Below are 23,484 nucleotides of genomic sequence, written 5' to 3' on the forward strand. Positions count from 1 at the left end.
CGAGCCGAGTGCTTAGAGTTCACTGGGTGACGACTCCAGCCGAGGTGGTGATGAGGTGCTCACGAAGTCAAAACGGGATCATGAAGAGGGGTCCCATCAAATGGGCAGACTTCAAGCACACTCGAGCAAGGACTTAGTTAAAAAGCCTTTAATATGATGAAAAGGCTACTACATATAAAAAACAATAAATTGCCTCTAGGCTTGCCATGTAGTAGCCCTGTCATCATATTAAAGGCTTTTTAACTAAGTCCTTGCTCGAGTGTGTTAAGTTTGCCCATTTGATGGGACCCCTCTTCATACTTATGATGTATTTTATTATTTTCCTTGTGCCTTATTAATTGCTAATTAATTGCTAATTGAGAAGGTGCAGGAAATGAAAATGTGTCGACAAGACCTCACTTTTAACTAAGTCCTCGCTCGAGTGTGCTTAAGTTTGCCCATTTGATGAGACCACTCTTCATACTTATGATGCATTTGTTTCCCCTTGTGCCTTATTAATTGCCAATTAAGTAATAAATTGCTTATTAATAAGGTGCAGGAAAATAAAATGTGACAAGACCTCACTCATATCGTTGGTTGAGGCCAGATTGACCAGAATAACTTTGTTACTTCTACACTCAGTTGGAACAGTAGTGGGTATATGAGGAACTATGTTCTCCCTGAGGTCCAGCCCAGCACCCTTGACCGCCCATGAGTGATTGACAGACTAGGTCTCCAACTAAGCATAACTTCCTAGAACATGGAAGACACACCACACACATATCTACAGGGCATTACATTCTATTGGCTAAAACTAGAGTGGGAGTTAATAGCTGTGTTTCAAAGGCATCACAGTGACTCTACATCAGTCATTGTAGTTGGGGAAGTTGGGCAATGGTGGAAAAAGTACTCAAATGTTTTACTTAAGTAAAAGTATCAATACTGCAATGTAGAAGTACTCTGTTACAAGTAACAGTCCGGAATTCAAAATGTACTTGAGTAAAAGTACAAAAGTATTGGTATCACAATGTAGTACCAAAAGTACTAAAATGTTTGAAAATAGCAGATCTACAAGCTCACAGCGCGACGGGCTGAAGTGGTTAATGTATGTTTCATAATATATTGATTTATATCTGCAAAGCAACTAGTAACTAAAGTTTTCAAATAATTGTAGTGGAGTAAAAGTATAACATTTGCCTCTGAGATGTAGTGGAGTAGAATAGGTGCTCCAGATAGGTGATTGGTGACATTCTTCTTAGCCAAATTCCAATACTCAAATTTCTCTCTGCCAGCATGACGGTGTTATGGTGAAATGTGTGACAAATCACTGCTGTTTGTTTATTAACAGAATGTGTGGTAATTATTTGTGTAGGTAATAGTACTGTAATCTTATCTGAATAAGACTTGTTGGATATAGTCCATAGAGTTAAAGATGTAGACTCATTATAGGCGGGCCTACCGTAGTTAAAGACCCACTCTGCCAGACATTGTGTTTTTGGAGCTTAACCATATGAGTGAAAGCTTTGGTGATTTCTTGCACTCTACCTATTTGTGTCTCAGCGCCACCAGGAGGCCACAATAACCTACCTGACCTGGCGGAGACCTGTGCTCCGAAGAGCACTTTTTCTAGTTACTTTTTTATACTTAATACTTTGGGTCAACTCCTGTTTGACTTGACTAATACTTATTATTCGTTTATTTTATTATTGTTGCTATTTATTTATGTATTATTATATTATTATTATTATTATACAGGGGGGTCCTAGCCATGGTTCACATGACGCTTGTTATGACAATGACAGTCATGTTTCAGGGCTAAGGGGGGTCCCATGTCCAGACTCCAACAGTAGGTGGTGGACGCTGGATGTCACTCGCCTAAATCACAAGTAGAAGAAGTCACGCCTAAAGCGCATGCGTAAACAAAAAGGCTGCAGAACAACTTTCTGAGCTGAACTCTCAACTCTGGTCTGGAGGAGACAGAGCGCGCGCCGTGGCGACGGAGCAGTGCGTGGAGAAAAAGTTCAAAGCCAACCGACCGAATGTTTGCGTTTAAATAAAGAAAGTTTGATATTAAGCGGAACTTGAGCGTGTTTTAAAAGCCCGAACAGGAGGCCGCAAACACTTTTAAACATGTCGAGATATAAAGAACGTACAGGTGGGTAAAAAAATGTGATGTTTGTTTGCCTCCTACCAAAAAGTTTGTAGCTAATGTGGCTAAAAGGCTATGGCTAACTTGTTGTGGGGTTTTTCCATGCGGAAAAAAAATGTTTTGTTTATGACGTGTACATTATTATAACGTGCGTTCTTTATTCATATTCCACATTATGTATAACTTATGTTTTTATCATTTGTTTTGCTTTCCAGAATATGCAAGCGTCCGCATGGTCGTAAGTATAATTATTAATGTTAAACCGTAGCTATTATCTGAGATTGTTTGTTTTGATAAGAAGTTGTGAACAGTTGTGTTGCCATTTTGAGAGAAATAAGCAACCAGGTCTAGGGAAACAAGCGCAGAAGAAGCGACTATTAGGCCACATGAGCACTTTAAACCTTTATGCGTCGGCATTAACGCGTTGTGAGCTTGTAGTAGATCTGCTATTTGCAAAAACTCTTGCAATTGAACTTGGATAAAAAAATGTTGATACAAAAAAAAAAAATCTAACAACAAACACTGTGCCTCAAACACTGTGGCACAAAACATTTTCATGAAAATATTTGAGAACCACTGGTTTAAAATAATAATTCAAAATGTTGTCCAACGTCATGTCAACATGGTCATGTCAACATGTCCAAATGTTGGAAGCAAGCCTAAATAAGCAAGTACAGGTTAAAAACCAGCCACCAAAAAAACTACCAATATTTACAAGCAACTTTACAGAAAAACAAGCTCAAAGTACCTTATAATAAGCGGACACGGCAACACTGGTTGTGAACAAGGAAGTGGCAGCAGAACGAGCCCTTTGCTCCACATGACATTGTAGTATGGGCAAAGGGATCGTCATTTTAATCAGTGGTGGAAAAATTACTCAAATCTTTTACTTAAGTAAAAGTACTGCAAAGTAGAAATACTCTGTTACAATTCAAAATGAGAAAGTACAAAAGTATTGGTAGCAAAATACTTAAAGTAGCAAAAGTAGAAAGTTTTCAAATGCATATTAAAATGTTTTAAAAATGTATTTTGAAAATGGCAGATCTACAAGCTCACAATGCGTCGCTATGTGATGCTTTGTGTGAGCATGTAGATAGGCTATTTTCAAAATGGTGTGTGCAGTGCGCGTATATAGGGCTGAAGTGGGTAATGTATGTTATCAGAGAAGATTGTGTGCAGTCTGTGCACATCCCACGCCTGCATTTAGGCCAGGTGCTGGACATCAAGGGAAGAATCAACGTTTCGACCTTCCAGGCAAAGCGTGCAGACTTTCTTCTCCTTATCCTTAATGTAATGTTATCAAAATCTACAAGGTAACTAAAATGTTCAAATAATTGTAGTAGAGTAAAAATATAATATTTGCCTCTGAGATGTAGTGGAGTAAGTAAAAGTACAGACAATTGGAAATACTCCAGTAAAGTAAAAGTACCCCAAAATTGTTCTTAAGTACCGTAACTAAGTACATGTACTCAAGTGTACATGTACTTAGTTACTTTACACCACTGTTAATGACCCATTGTACACACTGTGTGTGTGTATATATCTTTTTTCCCGTGCAAGTAGTAATTTAACCTTAAAGGTAGGGTAAGTGATTTACTTTGGTTAAAATAAGTGTTAAATAGCTCTATATTCTGATAGTACTCATCGCTATAGAGTGTTTGTTCAGTAAAAGGAGTCTCCCATGTATCTCCAGCTCTTAATTAAACAGAAAATGCATTTTCAGTGCTCTCTCCTGATTGGCTTAAATGCTGTCACCTACCTGAAAATGTACTATACTCTGTTTACTGAAGAGCTGGAGAGGCCCCTGAGATGAACAAACGCTATGTAGCAATGATTACTATCAGAATATAGTACTTTAACCTTTTTAACAAAAAATATAAAAAAATATCACTTACCCTTTGATTTATAGTTAATCGTATGACAGTGCCGCCTCCCAAATAGAAAAGACCTACAAGTTGTCGATGCGGACGCGTCGTCAGCTTGTAGATCAGTTCTTTTTTTTTGATCAGCACGCACCGCTGTCACATGGTCAGAATGTGCATAGACTGGGATCAAATGGCTTTGCAGGTTCTAGATCCAATCTAGAGCGGATACGGAAACGGTCTGTGTGCGTGGGACCGTGGGTACAAATTACACGGCATACAGTAGGCGGGCTTAAATCTGGATCTGAGCAGTAAATAGAAACCAGGCTTTCAACTCAGGTAGCAGCATTGTGTTTGAGATGAGGGATCAAGTGACATCTTTTTCTATCCTATCGCAGACTATAAGTATTGACATAACAGGTGCCTGCAAATCTTATGAACTGTTCATTTAGCAAGCTCCTCTTGAGCCTCAATAAGGAGCCACATCTACACAAGAAGTTGCACCTCAACACACTCGCCTTGACGTTGATTCCCTTCCCCTATACACATGCAAGGTCCTTATGTCACTGTACTGTAGCTAAAATGAATATCCATGTGGACAGGTAGTACATGGTTTGATAGTTATCTCGCCTTGTTTGCTGATGTGTAAATGAAATTGGACATGGGTAATGGAGATCAGATTATCTCTGAGCAAGGGTGCTGGCTGTCTTTTTAATTTTGTGCTTATGGACTAGAGTATGTGATGGATTAGAAACTGTTTACTTTTTATTGTTACTTAAGTTGGGTGTTATATAAACTTGAGAGGTGCAGACTAAATTATGGTGAAACAAAGGGAAGTGAAGCGGTGCAACACTCAAGGCCAAATTGATTATTATATTATATATATTATATTATATAATGACACTTCAACCCCTCGACCTTCATCAGCTATTAATTGTTGTTCTAAGCCCAGTATAATGGTATAGAGTCTAACCCCAGTCCCCGTAAAACGGGGCTACCTGGGCATGATGTAAGCGCAAATATTGTCAATCGGCCTTGGTTAAAAATTACACTTTTATTACATAAACGAATGCAGACAAAGTAGATTCTGTCAAATATATGTTTACTTGCCCCGTGCAATCGGGCAACTGGGTGTAAAATGACTTATTTGTCTTCCAGTTTAGAGTGTTTTGCCATTTTCTATTGCAAGCAGTGTCATGTGTACACTGTATGCGTACAGCCAGCTGTTGACTCAACTTGGATTCTGTCTTGTTAAAACTGCCCCTGTTTTTGCACCTCATTGTCATTGGCGGTGTGGGCTTACAAAAAACAGCCGTCAAAAGACATCATTGGCAGGGAATGAGTGTTAATGTTTCAGTTAACTGTGCAGCACTACTAGTGTACTGCTATATATCCCTGGTTGCACTGCTATATATTACTGGTTGCACTATGGAAATCTGTAATATATTAATCACAAACGCAACAATCGCTAGATAAATCATAAACACAACAGTAAAGACTCACTCACTGTATATACTCAGATTTTATTTATATATACCCAGATTCCATTAATGTATAGAAGTACCGTACGGATGTATTGATGGAGCAGAACACTGATTTTAAGGTTCATTATGAGATCCTTCTGGCTTTTTGAACTGTCTTTCTCTCTTTCTAGCATTTGGACGTGTTGGAATTACGGGCTCCTGGACGACAGACAATGACAGTTATAGGTAAGAACATATAATTACATATAAAAACAAGCGAATTCTTGCACCATTTGTTGCCACGATGCACATTGTTAGGACTTACACTGTACTTAATATGTTGGTTAAATATGTTGGTTATAATGGAGCATTCCTGGATCTGAACTGGCAGCCAAAGTTTCTATACTTTTCTGGAGGCTTTTTCTTTGATCTCGCTTGTGTGCTTCTGCGCACGGTATTGATGCTAAAGCACTTTCTGTTCCATCTCAAAGGTATGGATGTACAAAATGGTGTCGGCCTCCCCAGTGATTTCTGCTTCCCCGGGCTTCCTTCACATGTTAATAGAAGAGTAATGGAGAATTGTCTGACGTATCCCGGCTACACTGACGCTGAGCCTCCATCGCGTCGCTTATCGGAAGAACCTGTTGAGATTGTGAATGTGAGGTCAAATTTAGTTTGCCATGTTAAGTCAGTTGATTTTCTTCTATTGGTTCTGCTTTTGTCAAACCTTTGGACTCTGTGTGTTAATGTGTGTCGTTTAACTCCACCCCACTTTTAGTATGAACGTACTTCAGCTGCAAACAGAGCAACCAGGATAATAGAAGCGGAGGAATTAAAGAAACAACGAGCAGCTAGAGCAGACAAGTTAATAGAGGAGGAGGAAAAAAGCAAAAAAAAGGCTGTGAAGAAGAAAGTTAAAAAACAGGTGACTTTTTGTTCTTAATCTTCTAATGCCCCCCCCATCCTGTCAGCAGGGCATTTGCAATAATAACCCAAACATTAGATTGTGTGAAAGTACAGTTGTCTCACTCCTGTTATTGTCTTTGAACAGAAACAAAGGGAGAGAAAACGGTGGGAGAAGTCGGAGAAAGAAGAACCGAATACAAAAAATAGTAATGTAAAGGCAAGTATCGCTTTTTGTCTGGAGCGCCAACTGGCAACTTACAGTCAGATGAGGGGGGCGGGGGGTCGTTATCACCTGACGTGTCCTTCACACAGCTTGTAAATCGATAGAGATGGAAAGTTCATCTCCGTGCAGACATTGCTTGTGTGCTCTGCCACACAGGGACCCAATGTTAATCAAGAGGACTCATTTTGTATTTTGTTGAATGTGCAGTTATTTTTTTATACCGCATTTTGTGCGTACACATCCATGATTTGAGTTTTGTGCACATATATCATAGTTTACCCCCTGTTTTTAAAAGGTTTTATAGAGTTGGTGCTTGGTTTGGGTGCCCCCTGCAGGCGGGGACTGCAATGCACGGCATGTGGACTTAGATAGCACTGGTGGCCTACAAAATGTTGCATTATTCAGTGATATTTGGTGTGGGGAGCAGCTACATCTCGTTGTGTTCAGATTATGCCATTATCCCAGCCAGTGGGTAGCATAGTGGCAACGAAGTTGACGTCATAATTTCACATGTCATAATTTCACTTTGTCTAATTGACAGGTAACAGACAGCTCGCAGCAGCCTAAAGGGGGGGAAAGCAAAGGCGTAAATGGAAATCTTCGCAAAGATAATGCCAATTCCAGTAAAGACCAGCTCAGCATATCAGAAAGTCTGGAGGAATCACTTTACTTCACTGCCAGTGATGAGGACAGTGAACAGGAGGACAGTGACTCGGGAACCTCTGAGGTATTATTACCGGTACTTTATTGACACCAGAGACAATTGCAGCTCATCCTTCATGAAACAATAGATTCCATTTATTTTAGCTGTAAACATATGTATGTTATACATGTGTATCTGTCTTTCTTCAGGAATGGGATATGAGCTGCAGTTTTGTGAGTAAAGCTGCTCTCATTGCCAAACGTAAATTGGAGCAAAAGGAGAAGGATAAAAAGAAGAACCCAGTTAAAGAAGAAACTCAACTCTCCAAAGAAACTGAACCGCCCAAAGAAACTCAACCACACAAAGAAACTCAACCGCCCAAAGAACAATCTAATGAAGTACAGAACCATATAAAACAGGTGGGGTAAATTATTTGAATATTGATGTCTACTAGGCATTAGGGATGGGCATTTGGACCTTTTTTGGTAAACGTTAAACCTGGACTGTGGGCGGTGGTTAACGGTCTGACGTCATATCAATAAATAAAGCTGCATTCCTATGTGTGGACAGTTCAAATAATGCCTAACACATGTATTGTAACCATAGACCGTAAAAAATATGGACAGCGTCACCCCATTGGTTTCTATAGACCGTAAATGAAGCCTATTTTGCAGCGACTTCAAATCCGCCATCTTTCTGTATCCGGTTGATAGCGGGTTGAAAATGCAGCATTTGTGTTGATTAGAACTAAGAGAGAAATGTGCCGTGGCTGATTGTATTGTCTTCCCTTAACAGAATACTCTCACTCATGTCAGCCCAAGAAAGATGGGCTTTAAAGATAATATACAAACTAGCACAGAGTTTGCAGGTGAGATTCTTCCACCACTTGTGTACCTCTTGTGTTAATATATTAATCTTCATGTATCATTTTCATTGTATTTCCTGGACAACGCATTTACTTTTTTTCCTCCTTTTCAGTTCGTGGAAATAAATTTGCAAGCTCTGGAGAATATGGTCTTGCGGTCAATTATTTCACAGAAGCAATTAAGTACAACCCTACAGAATACAAGTAGGTCACCACTAATTTGACCCATTACAGCTACTTTTCTTAAGTTTAAAATGGAGCTTCTTTTCAGCACTGTTTGTCACTTGCCCTTCATCAAACTGTAAGTAAATCATATTATGTGTTGTAGGCTGTTTGGCAACCGCTCCTTCTGTTTTGAAAAAATGCAAAAGTTTGAGAAATCGCTGACTGATGCAGAGGTGTCCCTTACTATGTGCCCTGGCTGGGTCAAAGGCCTTTACAGGAAGGGCAGGGCTTTGGCGGGTCTGAAGGTAAGCACTGTACCATTTATTGCTGGTATTTTATTTTTGACCATGCATATCATGCGGCTGAGATGTTTGTTGAGGTACAGTAATCTGGCTCGAGATACCCCAGGTTGGAATGTCCCGGTCATGATGTCTCTGCAACACCAGTGCATGTCACACTGTCCTCAATAACACAATACACTGGACCATCATAAAACCACCACACAAGGCCATGGAATTACTTACCGTCTGTCTCTAATCAATATCTGACATATGGTGCACTTTATTAGTCAACAGGCAAGGTCTGTGGTGAGCCACATGGCTCAGCTATGCACATCTCTGGGTTGCCTTTATCAAAATGTTGTCATTGGCTGCACATTATTGTTGTGTAGTAAAGTTCAGAAGACTACAGTGTTGCCTCTTGACATAGGAGTTTTGTGTTTTGCTGTAATGATGGCTTCCTGTCCCCACACAGAGATATGAAGAAGCTGCCAAAACCTTTAAGGAAGTTCTGATGTTGGATAGCTCTTGTGTCGATGCGGCCCAGGAACTGATGCGCGTGCATATAACACAACTAATGGTGAGCTACTGTACTGATTCTGTTACAGTTATGAGCAAGACACAGAAAATGGTTTAGTCTTGAGATCAGAAATCTCTTCTACAAGAGAGACCTGGTCTAGCTCGTGCCCCAGTAAACCATTTTGTCTAGTTTTTTTTTCTTTTTTTCCCCCGTCTAACTAGACAATGAATTGCAAGATTGATTATAAAAAAAACTGCAATATTTAGGCTATTAATCAGCATTCATTTTTTTCTTCTGTAGTAGGAGTAGTAAAAGAAGGCTACATTACAAAAAATATTGAAGATGTCTTGTTGGTTACTTTGTAGCATATACTTGTACTATAATTACTTGACCACTTACCCGCTTGTTGGGTGACTAGATTTCATGGTGTTTACTCTGACCTTGCACATGTCTGCATTGTAATTGTAAGCGGATTTATTCCAAGTGGCTACAAGTATATTTAAAGTAGTATTTACAGGTTTTAAAATTATTTGTGCATAGAAGCTGATGAGGATGGAGAACATTTTGAACAGGAAGTCTGGTGTCATAGAATTCGTTGTCCATGCTCATGTGAAGTTGCTCAGCTGTGGATCCTGTGCTGCTGTTTCAGGGGTACGGCTTCACTCGGGAGCAGAGCTCAAATGCCTTAATAATTCATGGGACTGTAGAGAAAGCGCTAGAGGTGCTGTCAGAGTTACATTGGAGACCAGGTAAGTCTTTGCATGGCGCTGCTATTACTCTTGAGAGTTCTATGCAGATGCTGCATTGCTTAAAAGGAAATAAAAGTACTTGTTTGACGTTCACTTGCATTTTCTTTATATATTTTCAATAATTACTAGTTGGGCTGTAATGGTGCGCAAAAATCATGGCTGTTTCTAAAGGCCAGTCACTTACGTGGCTGCAAACCATACGTCCACATGTTTGCTTGATACCTCAACTGACTGGACAACTCACCTGTCTCTGATAACGTTAAAGCGGTTTTAGTTGAAACAAGAATTGCGGTTTACAATGCAGAGTTCAGATGCATACCTTTACACCCACAGAATTGCTTAAGATTCAGAATAATTGCAGCAGAAGAGAGTGTGCTTGCCTATTGTACCCAAGTGACCATTTGACCATTGAATACTAATGTGAACACATCATTGTGTTTAGGAGCCATTATTAATGGGAGCCATCCTAGTCCTCCTCTCCCACCAGCCGAGACGAATATCACCAGAGTCTCTCCAGTTCCTTTAGCTGCCACAAGCCCCCGTCCTCCTCCATCCCAGGAAGAACCCAAACAGTCCATGAGCAACACACCCTTGGGCCCAGTCCATAATAAGCCAAATGTCCAGACTCGGCCCAATCCTAATCCTGTTGTAAAGAAAGGCGCAGTAGAACCGTGAGTTATTTTTTTATATTAAAGTAAAAAATCATAAATGTATGTTGATGCCCAAGTACCTTTTTTAAATTACTGTTCTCCTTGACAGGGAACTATTTCCAATTTGGGTGGGGAACGTGGGCAAGGACGTGACAGAGGACATGGTGATGGATTTATTCAGCCGGTAAGAAACGTCACTACATGTGATAATACCACTACCCTTAACACATTTACCGCCGGGCCCGTAGTTCTACGGGCCGTTAAATCCAACGGTTAAGCGCCAATCCCGTAGCCTACGGGCTGTGGTGCTTTTTCCTTTTTTTCGAATTTTTTTTTTTTTTTAATTTTCTAGGGGGACCATTTTCAGTGTAACACCACCCGATCGGACCGGAAGTGCGATCACGTTTTTTGTTTCCCGTCTGTCTCCATTCTAAGTCGTACACATAAACCCCTGTAAAAGCTGTACAGGACATGTAGTTTTTCATCCTCGCATTTCCCATGTTAACTTAAACGATCAGAACTCAAACATGGCGGCTCCGTTTGACACGCGGTCTCGACGAGTAGACACCAGGACATGTGCCCGTTGTTTACAAACATTGGATCGGGCAATCTAAAGGATTTTAACGGGGCCTATGGCGACCTGAAAAAAACAAAAAACAACAATAAAACCTTGGCACTGGTGAGTACATTATGAGATTAGCCCTTGGCGGTGGATGTGTTAACCCTAAGACCTGAGGCCGATTCTACAAATGACTTCTAAATCACTAGTTCTCTCACTTTCAACATTTCTCTAAAATATTTGCAAAGATGGCAGATGTACAAGCTCACAGTGCGGCACGAAGTGACACGCTGTGAGTTTGTATTTCTGCTATTTTTGAATGGCCAATGCAAAAATCTAAAATGACACTGATGCTTCCCCAGGTTTCAATGGGTTAAAGGGATATTGCGTTACTAGCTGTGTCAAAGAACTGTTCAGTGTTCTTGACGGCTCTGTTATTCAAGCACTGAATTTATTGTCACTTATTCTTTAAGCTCTATTCTGATAGTAATTTTTGTTCAGTAATGGGGGGCCTGTGTATTGTTCCAGTTCTAATTTCACTTGTTTATCCTGTATGCTTTCTCTCTACCTGAATGGAAGAAATTGGTATCCTGACTTGAAAATGTATTTTCTCTTAACTAAAAAGCTGGAGAGACGAGTCCCCTGTTACTGAACAAACACTTATGACTATGGAATTAGTGGAGCTATGTACCACTTATTTTAACAAGTGAAATGGTAGGGGGAAAATGTAACAGTATCTACATGAAATTGTCACGTTTATTGTGTTTACAAAATTTACATCGACATACCACTCTCTTGCAGCGCCGGAGTCGTCTACAGTGTTAAGTGCCTGAATTACAAACGATGTGCCTTTGTCAATTTCGTCCACCCAAACAGCTGTAAAGGAGCAATCCAACAGTTTGATGTAAGTAGGTTTGAACCCCAGTGTCTTGAATAAGGCAAGTATGCTGCCTTGGTGAAGGTAATGTTTCAGCCCCAACTGATTAACAAAAACTAGGTCTGCATTCCTCAGGACAACTCCTGTACTAAGTAAAGTGTCATAAGATATGGTAAATGCGATTAGGTAGGAAGTAGCCACAAAATTGCTTTCTGGTACCAACATATTGTAGAAACTTAAAGTTGTACAATGCAAATTCACAACTAACGATTTTTAGCAACCTCTGCTGGTCACTACCGTCACTGCATACAATTTCCGTGGTCCTCGATTACCCAGAATTCCATTCGTTTTCACCGGAAGCCGGAAGCGTTTCAAAAAGCGATCTTTTAATTGTTTTATACTATCTACGGATCGTTTCTCTTAGCCAGTGGAGCATTAGTTACCATGAGCTGTGCTTTCTTTTTCTGTTCTTTTTCGATCTTCTAATCCTACATTCTCTTAAAATCAGCGTGAGGTTCATTTTTGTTATTTGCGCGATAGTTCCTGGCCAAACAGGAAACCGTTGCGGTAGTTCCTGGCCAAACAGGAAACCAGTGCATTTCCACCTCCGTTTTCCGGCCAGATGACGTCATTTCCCCGGGAAAGTCCCCCCAGTCCACGTTCAATATAAAATATATAAATAAAGGCTTCCGGGGGTGAAATTCATGGAGTGGGTGTTGTGAAACTTTTGCCACTCACAAAAGATATACAATTTAACTTTAGTTTTGTTGAAAACGTTACCTAGTATGCCTTTAAATGGGAGGGTATACCTAGTTTAACTTTGAATATGATAATTGCTTGACTGATAGATCTACATTGATCTCTGTGTATAAATGTAGGTGTCATAGCAGCGCTGAAAAACGGGTCAGATTAAGGTAAGAGTTGAGAGCTATAACTAAGATGGGAATGAATCATTGCGTCTGGCAAGAGCTTGAGTGAACGCAGTGTATGTGCTATTTGTATGTGCCATCTGGTTGAGCAGTCTTGGCTATTAACGGCACACATTTACACAGGAATAATTGGGACTGTACCAAGTGTAATGACTCGTTTCTCCTCCCTGTCTCTCCCTACTTCTCTTCATGACCATGTGTTTGTGTTTGTTTCTCCAGGGCTATGAGCTGATGGGCATAACTATTTGTGTGCGATACCCAGACAGGACCCCGCGTGACATGGGCATATCCAAAACGGCCTGCACCGCTGGCATCCAAGATGATGCCAAGTGAGTCACCTATAACTGGCCATGTTTTTAACCCATTAAGACCTGAGAAGATTCTAGAAATGTCTTCTAAATCCTAAAAAAAAATTGAAAAAGAAAAAACAAATTTTTTTTTCCTCGATTTTTCAAAAATAGCAGATCTACAAGCTCATAGCGCGGCACTCGGTGCCGCGCTATGAGCTTGTATATCTGCTATTTTTGAATAGCCTAAAGAAATCTAAAGTGACACAGATGCGTTCCAGGTATCAATGGGTTAAATAAACTTTCCCCCTTGTGCAAAGTGAAGAAATTGTGATCATGATCGGCCTGCACAGTTGTGGCTTAAAAAAAGCACCATTACAAAAAAACTGCTCGATTTAAACTATGACCAAGAAACTAACGTAATGTAGTGCATCACCAATACTTGACGAAGTAAATAAAAATATGGCACACATACAGTAGAACGGCATCAAATTGACTGTTTCCACTGTCGGGTTTGATGCATTTATCACACCTTCACTATCATCTGCAGAATTTGGTCTGAACTGTGTCCCACATTGAGCCAAGTAATTAAAATGGACTGTTATTGAATGTACTTCCTTTGCAAACCAGAAAAACCTGCTTAATCAGCACTCTGTTGTTTCAGCAAAAGGGAGTGTTACTTCTGGAGGAATATTGGTTGCAACCGGAGAGGTTCCTGCAACTACAGACACATCGAGGAGAACTACCGCATTGACTTTGGCAAGAAGAGAACCGACCTGGAAGAGTGACCCAAGATCTGAGTTCTGATTTATCACCTTCAATAAAAGCAGCATCACCAATACTAACCAGTGCAGAGTATTAGCCTTACAGAATTTTAAGCCCTTCACGTTCCCTTAAATATGTTTCTCAAGGGTGAAACGCAGGAATTTCTGCCAGAGCTATTTTATTGAATATCTTATCAAAGACGGAAGAAGTCTTCGAGATTTAATTTGATGTTGATGCCCAAAATGCAAAAGTTAACTTTATTGTAGGGTTTGCTTAATTTGACAGGAATGAAAAGCCCGTACCACTAACGGGTTTTACTGAAGTGTCTTTATAAGTGGATAAAGACTAGCAGGGTACAGGCGTGTCCACTTAAATAGATTCCCATCCACACCGTGAATTTTTAGATTCTAAAACAACTCTGCATGTCAAAAGATTAGCATGGCTTAGAAAAAAAGAACTCTCGATTCCCCATCTGTTAAGATACGATAGTGGTAAAATGTAAAACTTCTGAAAATTAGGCCAGGTATCTGTACCCACATGACCTGTGCATCTATACTCAATATTTGTATCCATCTCTATTTCATTAGATTTAGCATACTTGGGATGTACGTTTCAGCTTTTTTGCTCTTAATAAACCTTGAATGACAGTTCCATATTTTAAAATCGACAGTGTTTACACTGCATTTCTGTTTGCATCTATATAGTTGCCTTTATGTTCTAGTCAAGATTACACCGCTCGTTTTAAAGTGTTTTATTGGGGTCTGTCTGTTGTTTTATAGCATAGAGTAAAACAAGTTCATAGCCATACAATAATTAGTTTTGGCAAAATATTCTCATGGTATACATTTTGGCATAAAGAAAAGACATATGGACTTTGTTTAACAATCAGCTTTTTCTTTTTTTTTACCTGGGCAGCAGTGTTCTGACATTAAAGATTTATTTTATTAATTTTAATTATTTTTTTTGTTTATCAAACTGTGCTGACATTTATCTAGAGCAGTGGTTCTCAAAGTGGGGTCCCCTTAGGGGCTTCCCAAGAAAATGAGTTGATATAGAATCTAAATGGGTTAAACCACTTTAACCCTAATATACATCCGTTATTTAAAAATGGCTGATCTACAAGCTCGCAATGCTTTATTGTGAGCTTGTAGATCAGCTATTTTCAAAATCTTGGAAAAATCTTTGAAATATTTAAAAACATCTTGTATAGGGATCCCTGGCACAGACTCTTTTAAGATGGGTGTGTCCACGGCCAAATGCATATTAATTTGGGGGTCCTTGACATGAAACGGTTTGAGAACCACTGCTTTAGAGGCCAAAGGAGCAACAGATGGCAGCACAAAAGCCCAGTGTTGAAACATTTAGATTAATACAAACAGCATTGCTTGACAATCAAAACCTTCGCTTCTCTTGCATACAGAGCTTGCTATTATTTTATGTTATGCCATATAAAATATCCTTTTTCCACAATACAGGCAACCATCATACCTGTGAAAGAAACATGCTGTCAAATATGTTCAGAACCGTAATATGCCATGTCATCCCAACAATAATAAAATACGTTAATTCTACAACGCTTTTGGGGCTTTTACTATTAACAAATGGGCATAATGTCGATCAAAATCTGAACCTTCATCTGTGACTTAATTTGCTATGAGAAGTGGATTCTCAACTGCAGGGAAGTCATGGTCAACCCCCATTGGCTCATGGAATTAGGGGCCTCTGGCAGATCAACTCTTATAACAAAAATATCGCAACAGTGATTCTCAAACTTCTTCATCCCAAATTAATGAGTTTAGCTTCAAAAAGTCAATGTATTCAGTATAGGCTTAATGTGGTTGAACTGAGTTTGATGCCATATTACCACATTTTGCTGGGGGACCCCGTGGAACCCCTTCGAGGATCCCATTTTGAGAACCACTGACTAACACCCCCTAAGACCTGAGGCGATTCTTAAAAATGTTTTCTAAATCCTAACAGTTTTTTGAAAAAAATCTGAAAAAAAATGTTTAAAGATATTTCCAAAATAGCAGATCTACAAGCTCATAGTGCGGCACTCGGTGCCGCGCTATGAGCTTGTATATCTGATATTTTTGAATAGCCAAAGAAATCTAAAGTGACACAGATGGGTTCCAGGTCTTAATGGGTTAAGATTTCTAACTTAGGACTTGTGAGAAAGGACGCGTTTGTAAATTAGACATTTGATGAGGATTGGCTGATTGATTCAATAGTAAGACCCATTTTTTATGGATACACAGTATTCTATATAACAATGCGGCCACTCTTTACTACATTTAAATGTATTTATTTATTACTAGCATTTTATATTACGTTTGGGGTGAGAGATAAGTTAATCATGATAGGACAATGCAGGAGTCTGGTTTAGCTGTGCCAAAGAGTGAGCAAATATACCCTCAATCAAAACTTTTCCTGAAAGAAAGTAGTTGTCCTTTGGTTCAGAGTCAGACAGTGCAGTTGTGTTGTTGGTAGTACTGTGAGCTGTACATGTGATCAGAGAATGCACTGTGCATGCAGAGGGTGTAACTTTACTGAATTCTTGTTTAATGAGATGCTGGCAAATTGGTATGTGTTGGAAGAGTGATCTGCTGAATGCAGTGCCATGGTTACAATTCAATTAAATGGACATACCTTTAAGTTAGCCAAAAAAATAAGACCTACTATTGCTTTATTATGTGTCTTTCCCCAAAATAAATATGTTTTTATTTACCAGTTTTCACATCCATGAGCCAGAGTTAACAAAAATAAATTTCAACAAAAACATTTTCATCTACAGGCTATATGATATATGATATGATTTTGGTCTTTTCTTCTTTTCTTTTCTTTTTATTTATGTATTTTTACAAAAACGTATCACACCACCTTGAAGTGAATGCCCTTAATTTGTTGGAGAGATCCAGCATAGAGGAACAGGATATTCCCATTATGCTGCAATGATTATGCAATTTCTCCCACTGAGCAGCAGAGGGCAGTAGACTTGTGCTGCAGCATCGGATTCAGTTGATGGCAAATTGTAATCAGGATTTGCAGATGGATATGAACTCCATATGATCACAATAAATTGTGATCATTTTTAAAACACTAAAACTAATCTAAAACAAAAGCACATGTCGTGCAAATCTGTTTTAATAGGCTGATCAGCCAATCAATGGTCAAAAAGGTAAATTTGGCCATAAAACATTCTAGCTTTAGAGACTACCATAAAACTTCTAATAATAGCCTGGGTCTTTATTGAAGATTCAACTAAAGAGAGCATCAGCTCTTCATTGGAGGCAGGACATTTTACAAGGTTGGCCAAAACGCCTATTTTTTTGGGTACTGTTCCAAAAACCTTTTATGTTATATAAGAAAGTATCACCGTCAAACATGGTTGCATAAAAATACTGAATCAGCTGGGAACGTCAGCATCAATTTCAGCAGTACATAGGCAGTGGTGTACAGTAACTTAAGTACATTTACTCAAGTACTGTACTTAAGTAAAACGTTGAGGTATTAGGTATTATTATCACAAAACATACATTTACCACATTAGCCCTGTATATATTTCAGCCATTTGAAAATAGCAGATCTACAAGCTCACAATGCATTGCGATGCGACTCATTGTGAGCTTGTAGATCCGCTATTTTCAAAAGATGTGTATACATTTTATATATTTGAAAACTTGTGAAATGGGACATACTGCTATAATCTGCATTTCTACTTTTGGTACTTTAAGTACATTTTGATACCAATACTTTTGTACTTTTGATCACCGGACTTTTACTTGTAACAGAGTATTTCTACGTTGCAGTATTAATACTTTTACTTAAGTAAAAAATGTAAGGACTTTTTCAACCACTGCTTTGGCTTGATCCATTTCAGCAGTAAATATAAACTAGAATATCCCCTGTGTTTGACTGCATTTTAAAAATGTTTTCTGACAGGCTTTCAAAGTTTACTGCTCTTGTCCAGGACAAGTCCAGTAGCCTATTTTGATTTGATCATTTTAAAGTGTTGTTGACACTTTTGTAGGATTGAGGCAGATGGTACTGGACTAGAAAAGAACCTCCAGGACATCTTAACATATTTCAAATGGTAACAAAGTTTGTCAAGATGTATTTCGTGACGTCTTGTCCTAAATGCACTGAGACGCATGGAAGAGAGAGACCCATAAAACTGAAAAGTAATAGGATTGTGGATAATAGGATGTCATCCACAATTGTCAATTGTGGATGAGATTAACACTGCGTATCTGAAAGGCCACTGACCATGTCAACTGTTTGTCAAATTAAAAATATAGCAAACCACAGGAAAGCTATTATAGACACTAAAAGCCCAATATATGCTTCAGGGAAAACATTTCATGTGTCATGTGTCACTTTTTAGTTGCCCTATACTGTAGGCTATGTAAATCTCTAGCCTATGTATGGACCATAATAACACAACCACAAATTGGGCCTTCAAAGCTCACAACTAGAAATCCATCATCACTACCACTAATAGAGGATAGGAAAAGACAGGGTCGCTGAGCAGGGAGCCCAGGCTGACGGTACTGACATGGCCCTTAGTACCTTCATTCTTCTGTGCCGGAGGGCAGTCATGCTCCATACTGAGGGGTGAGGAACTTCTCCCTCAGATCAGTGGTGGACGTATTAGTATTCACATGTTTTACTTAAGTAAAAGTATCAATACCACAATGTAGAAATACTATGTTACAATTAAAAGTCCTGTTATTCAAAATGCACTTGAGTAAATGTACAAAAGTATTGGCATCAAAATGTACTTACCTGTAAAGTACCAAAAGTAAAAGTACTCATTATGCAGAATGTCCCATTTCACAAGTGTTCAAAATGTATACAAATATTTTGAAAATAGCAGATCTACAAGCTCACAACGCGTCGCTTTGCGACGCGTTGTGAGCTTGTTGTAGATCGGCTATTTTCAAATAGCCGAAGTATATAGGGATGAAGTGGTTAATGCATGTTTTGTTAGAACAATCCAAATCTACAAAGTAACTAGTAACTAAAGTTTTCAAATAATTGTAGTGGAGTAAAAGCACAATATTTGCCTCTAAGATGTTGTGCAGTAGAAGTAAAAGTACTGAAAATTGAAAATACTCCAGTAAAGTAAAAATTCCTCAGATTTGTACTTGCCACTGCCTCTGATAGACTTGTCAGTGCATGGCTGTGTGTCTCTGGCTGGTGCTGGGCCAGCCAGAAGCTGGCTGCAGATCTGTACAGACTCCACAGTGGACTGTTGCTTTGGAAAGAGTATTTAACATGCACACAATTATGCTCATAATTTAGAGATAAGTTGTGTGACGCCTGATTCATACTTAGTTGCACACCGGTGTCTCGCACCGAAATTCGCTGATCTACAAGCTCACAGCACATCGCAGCGTGACACGTTGTGAGCTTGTAGATCTACTATTTTCGATACGACGCACCAGCAAGTATGAATCACGCTTTGAGGGATTAAAATAATGTCTACATTATTATTTACAGTTTTTCTGAAGTGTTGTGTTTTCCTAAATTCAAATAATAAGGAATAAACAATTCCCAGATGTTATTGTTTGGCACTCTTGGGATGCTTGAGTAGTAACTGAAAGCTGGGGAATTTTGAAAACCTACAAAGGTGTTAGTGTTAACATATTGAAATGACAGCATACAATATTTCTTAATTCCTTTATCTTTATCAAAGTTTAGCTGTAAGTACAATGTATGGCACATAGAAAAATGTATAATTTCAACATACACTGCTTTAAACATAGTGGTAAAATAGTGGCATTTCCATTGAGCTAGCTCAGAAACAAATAGGCTATTCAAAATTCTGGTTTTGACAAACATCATGGATTTGTGCTTACATCACTCGCTACTGTCACAACTTCAGAAGCTATCCTTCCCTGATTAAAAAAAGAGAGTGACAGATCTAATGTTAGTCATGGAACAACCCTCTTTACAAAGCAGAAGGCACCTGTGTTTTATCATTTCCCATCTATTCCTCACTAATCCTTTCATCTGGAACATCATCTGAAGACTGTCATTGTGTACCTATACTGTAATGAACCTAGAGTAGAAAAATAAAAAGGTGCGTCCTCTGACTTGTAACATAATGGAGAGGACATGCTCCCGTTTCATGAATGTTCTTCCTGACATTTGATTACGGCAAGCTGCTCTGGGCGCCCCTTCACCAACGATTATGAGTGGAGTTCTGGCCACAGCAAGTCAAACGTGGCAAATTTCATGCTGATGGGAACCGAGACTGCTTCAGATGCTGCACGGGTCGCTCCACCGTCTCAGCCCAGATCATTTCCAATCTCCAGCGGACGTCACAGCTGTCGAGCACCGCCTCTGCGAAGGAGCTCCCGCATCAGCCTGACCACAGATTACACTTGTCCAGTATCCAAGACGCCATTCCCAGGTCAACTCCACAGACAGATGTTGCTTACATCCTGGCAGGTAGAGCGGCTCTCAGCCGGGGAGAGGTACAGCTTCCCACTGGGGCAGACGCACACTTCAAATACGCTCTGCCGGTGAGAGGCCTGCACTTTAGAGGCGCTGTACGTGCCAAGTGGAAGGCTTCCCAGGCGGATGGTGCTTGCATCTAAAAGTATCTGTTTGGGAAAGAATTGAGTCACACAGGGCGTTGTAGCTCAACAACATATCTGTATTTAACCAAATGAACCCTAGCGTCTCTAATCTGGGGGCAATCATTTGGCAAAGGATTGCTGATAGCTCAAGGATTGCTTGTAGATCGAAGATCTAGAAGATTTGGTGTAGAGGGGAAAAAGGAGCAGACCAAGTATAGACCCCTGGGGGAGCCCAGTCAACTAATATACTGTATTGTTTAAGTCATTGGTTCTCAAAGTGGGTTCCGGGGACCCCCAGGGGTACTTGAGGGGATACCAGGGGGTCCCCAGCTAAATGATTTATAGGAACCAAATGGACCCTTATGGGTCCATTTGGTTCCATTTGTACACTCTCAGAGTTACATTAACATTGATTTTACAATATAAATTGGGGTCCCAGAGATAGAAATGCCATTAAATGGGGGTATGTAGCCCTAATGCATGTCAAACTCGGGGTCCTTGAAATTAAAATGGTTGAGAATCACTGCTAGAGCCGTAAAAAAATCTTCTCTCATGGGGGTCCCTGGCTTATCTTTTCAAATGGGGGTCCGCGGGCTAATAAGTGTCAATTTGGGGGTCCTTGACATGAAAAAGTTTGAGAACCACTGGTTTAAGTGATTAAATTTGTGTCCTCTTGGTCCCCAGGAGATTCTAATGCAAGGAAGGCCTAAGGGCCTTCGGAAGAAATCCACAGCCTCTTTACTGTACCTCTCCCTCCGTGGACTCGAAGTGCAGGTCTTTACGCCCACTGGCTTTCAGTCCGCCCCTGGCAGCGCTCAGTTCTACCCCTCTGGGTGCCTCCATCGTCAGTGTCCGTGTCGGAGACTCAAGCCTGAAAAGAATACAGAAGCATTCAGAGTTAGTGGGAAATTGAGGGTATGGAAAATACTTCTTATACTGTAAGCCTTACAGCAGGGTTCTCCAATAGGCGGCCCGCGGGCCATTTGCGGCCCGCGAGAGGCAACTGTGCGGCCTCCTTTTTTTTTATAATAATATCTGTATTACTGTTCAAGCAGACTAACAAACACATCTGTAAGTCAATTGTTGATTCTGGACTTATTTAGATTTTCAGTATGTACAAGGGTTTGCTGTTATTCTGTATTACTTTTCAAGCAGACTTATTTTGTTTCCAGAGTGCATGTTTTCCTTGTGTGACCCTCAACACAGGATTTAAGAATCCCAGGCCTTAATAACAGTGTCAAATTAGCTTGATTAGAGAAAAAAAAATGCCCCTGGCCCTCGGCTTGGGACCCAAGACATAATTTGACCCTTGGGGAAAAGTAATTGGGGAACCCTGCCTTACAGTATGAGACAACATTCTTACGCAGAGCTAGACCCCTTACAATGTAAGGTAGCTCTGTGTAAGATTGTTTGTATTTTTCAAAGTCTTAAAGCTACTCTATATGAGGTTTTTAGTGAGATTCTTTTATTTTATTTTGACTCATCTGTATAGAGTATGATACGACATTATAACTAACACAACTGCAGTGGTTGTAGTTGGTCTCCCTGCTCTTCTATTGAGAAATGTTGATCCTGTGATAGGGTATGACCACTACTGGTTGACAAGTGGTACTGCAAAATGTATTTCTCCCCTGTGCAAGTTAAGCGTACGGTACTAGGGATGGGATGATAATCGTTATTATCGTTTATCGTGATAAAAAAAAACACTCACAATAATCGTATCGCAGAGATTTCAATTTATCGTGAAATTGTCCTCCGTCAAACACTAGGCTGAATTAGCTTTTGTTGAGATACAAATTCAGTACCGCTTAAATCATCTATACTTGATAAAAACAGAAATGTAAAGAGTGCATTTGGTACGCTCTTACTTACCAAAGATAGCCTATCTATAAGCTCACAACGCGTTGTAAGCTTGTAGATCTGCTATTTTTGGCGAACGTTCCCACCGGAATAGGGATGCTGGTTCAAGTGGTTAACAAATGTGGCATTTTGAGTTTTAAGCGTATTTTGATTATCGCGATATCGTTAAACGCAATTATTTTTTGCCACAATTATCGTGACATGTAATTTTCATATCGTCCCATCCCTAAAGCGTACTCTATGAATGAATGAATGTTTTTTTTTTTCTGGATCAAGAATTCAAAGTTTTTACACGCAACAATTTAAAATAAAAAATAAATAAAACAGTACTTGTACAGAAAAGGTGTAGGCTGAAGCTGTAGCTCATAATGCCTACCCTTTTTATCTTTCAACTTAGATCAAAAAGAATAATATCTACAAAAAATACATAATAGTACAAAAGACAAAACAAAAGACAAAGACAAGGACTAACATACTTGTCTCAAAAGTTTGTTTCCTATACTTAAGGTATCTACAGTATTTGTCTATATATACACACACACACACACACACACACACACACACACACACACACACACACACACACACACACACACACACTATATATATATATATATATATATATATATATATATATATATATATATATACATATATATACATATATTCAAACACACACACACACACACACACACACACACACACACACACACACACACACACACACACACACACACACACACACACACACACACACACACACATCTACATGTTAATGTTTTATAATTAAGCTTTTTTTATGGTTTATAATTTATAATAGCGCTTTATACTTATTTATTATGTTTTCTTTAAAAATGCTCTTAAACTTATAAATCATACTATTATCTCAGTTGTAAACCTTTCAGCACTTGGGCAGGGGGCCCAGGTGTGAATCTCGGGTAGGACAAAAGTCACAGAGTGCAGCTTTAATTGGCCCATGAGAAAGTGGCCCTTATTATTATTCTAACCTAGTGCAGCTCCTCAATAGTCTGTAATGGTACAGTAGCATCAGATTTTGACCTTCAGCAACACACAGGATAATACAATTATGCATTTTCCTGCCGTGGAATATTTTGTTTACACAGGCAAGATAAGAATGAGTGCCAATCAACGTGGAATTTATTTTCAT

At 39.4% G+C, this 23,484-nt stretch overlaps 2 protein-coding genes across 2 annotated transcripts in view; one reads left to right on the top strand and one right to left on the bottom strand.

Moving 5' to 3' along the window:
- Positions 1 to 1,945: 1,945 nt before the first annotated feature.
- On the top strand, positions 1,946 to 14,681 carry LOC308101154 (uncharacterized protein). The gene is made up of 18 exons (XM_080450517.1): positions 1,946 to 2,134; positions 2,344 to 2,366; positions 5,645 to 5,699; positions 5,945 to 6,111; positions 6,232 to 6,378; positions 6,505 to 6,576; positions 7,124 to 7,309; positions 7,435 to 7,644; positions 8,021 to 8,093; positions 8,204 to 8,294; positions 8,419 to 8,560; positions 9,009 to 9,113; positions 9,703 to 9,802; positions 10,245 to 10,473; positions 10,562 to 10,636; positions 11,813 to 11,915; positions 13,037 to 13,146; positions 13,769 to 14,681. The coding sequence occupies exons 1-18, from the start codon at positions 2,110 to 2,112 to the stop codon at positions 13,890 to 13,892; spliced, it is 2,037 nt and encodes a 678-aa protein (XP_080306643.1). The 5' UTR covers positions 1,946 to 2,109; the 3' UTR covers positions 13,893 to 14,681.
- Positions 14,682 to 19,695: 5,014 nt separating this feature from the next.
- Positions 19,696 to 23,484, bottom strand: part of sgcz (sarcoglycan zeta) — a 41,484-nt gene continuing 37,695 nt past the window's right edge. Inside the window, exons 7-8 of the mRNA XM_080450528.1 lie at positions 21,204 to 21,327; positions 19,696 to 20,480 (exon numbers count right to left, since the gene is read on the bottom strand). Coding sequence (XP_080306654.1) covers positions 20,289 to 20,480; positions 21,204 to 21,327 — 316 coding nt within the window. The 3' untranslated portion in view covers positions 19,696 to 20,288. The remainder of the gene's footprint in view (positions 20,481 to 21,203; positions 21,328 to 23,484) is intronic.

Source organism: Gymnoscopelus braueri (genome assembly GCF_963280865.1).
Source record: "Gymnoscopelus braueri genome assembly, chromosome: 15".
In the NCBI taxonomy this organism is placed as follows: domain Eukaryota; kingdom Metazoa; phylum Chordata; class Actinopteri; order Myctophiformes; family Myctophidae; genus Gymnoscopelus; species Gymnoscopelus braueri.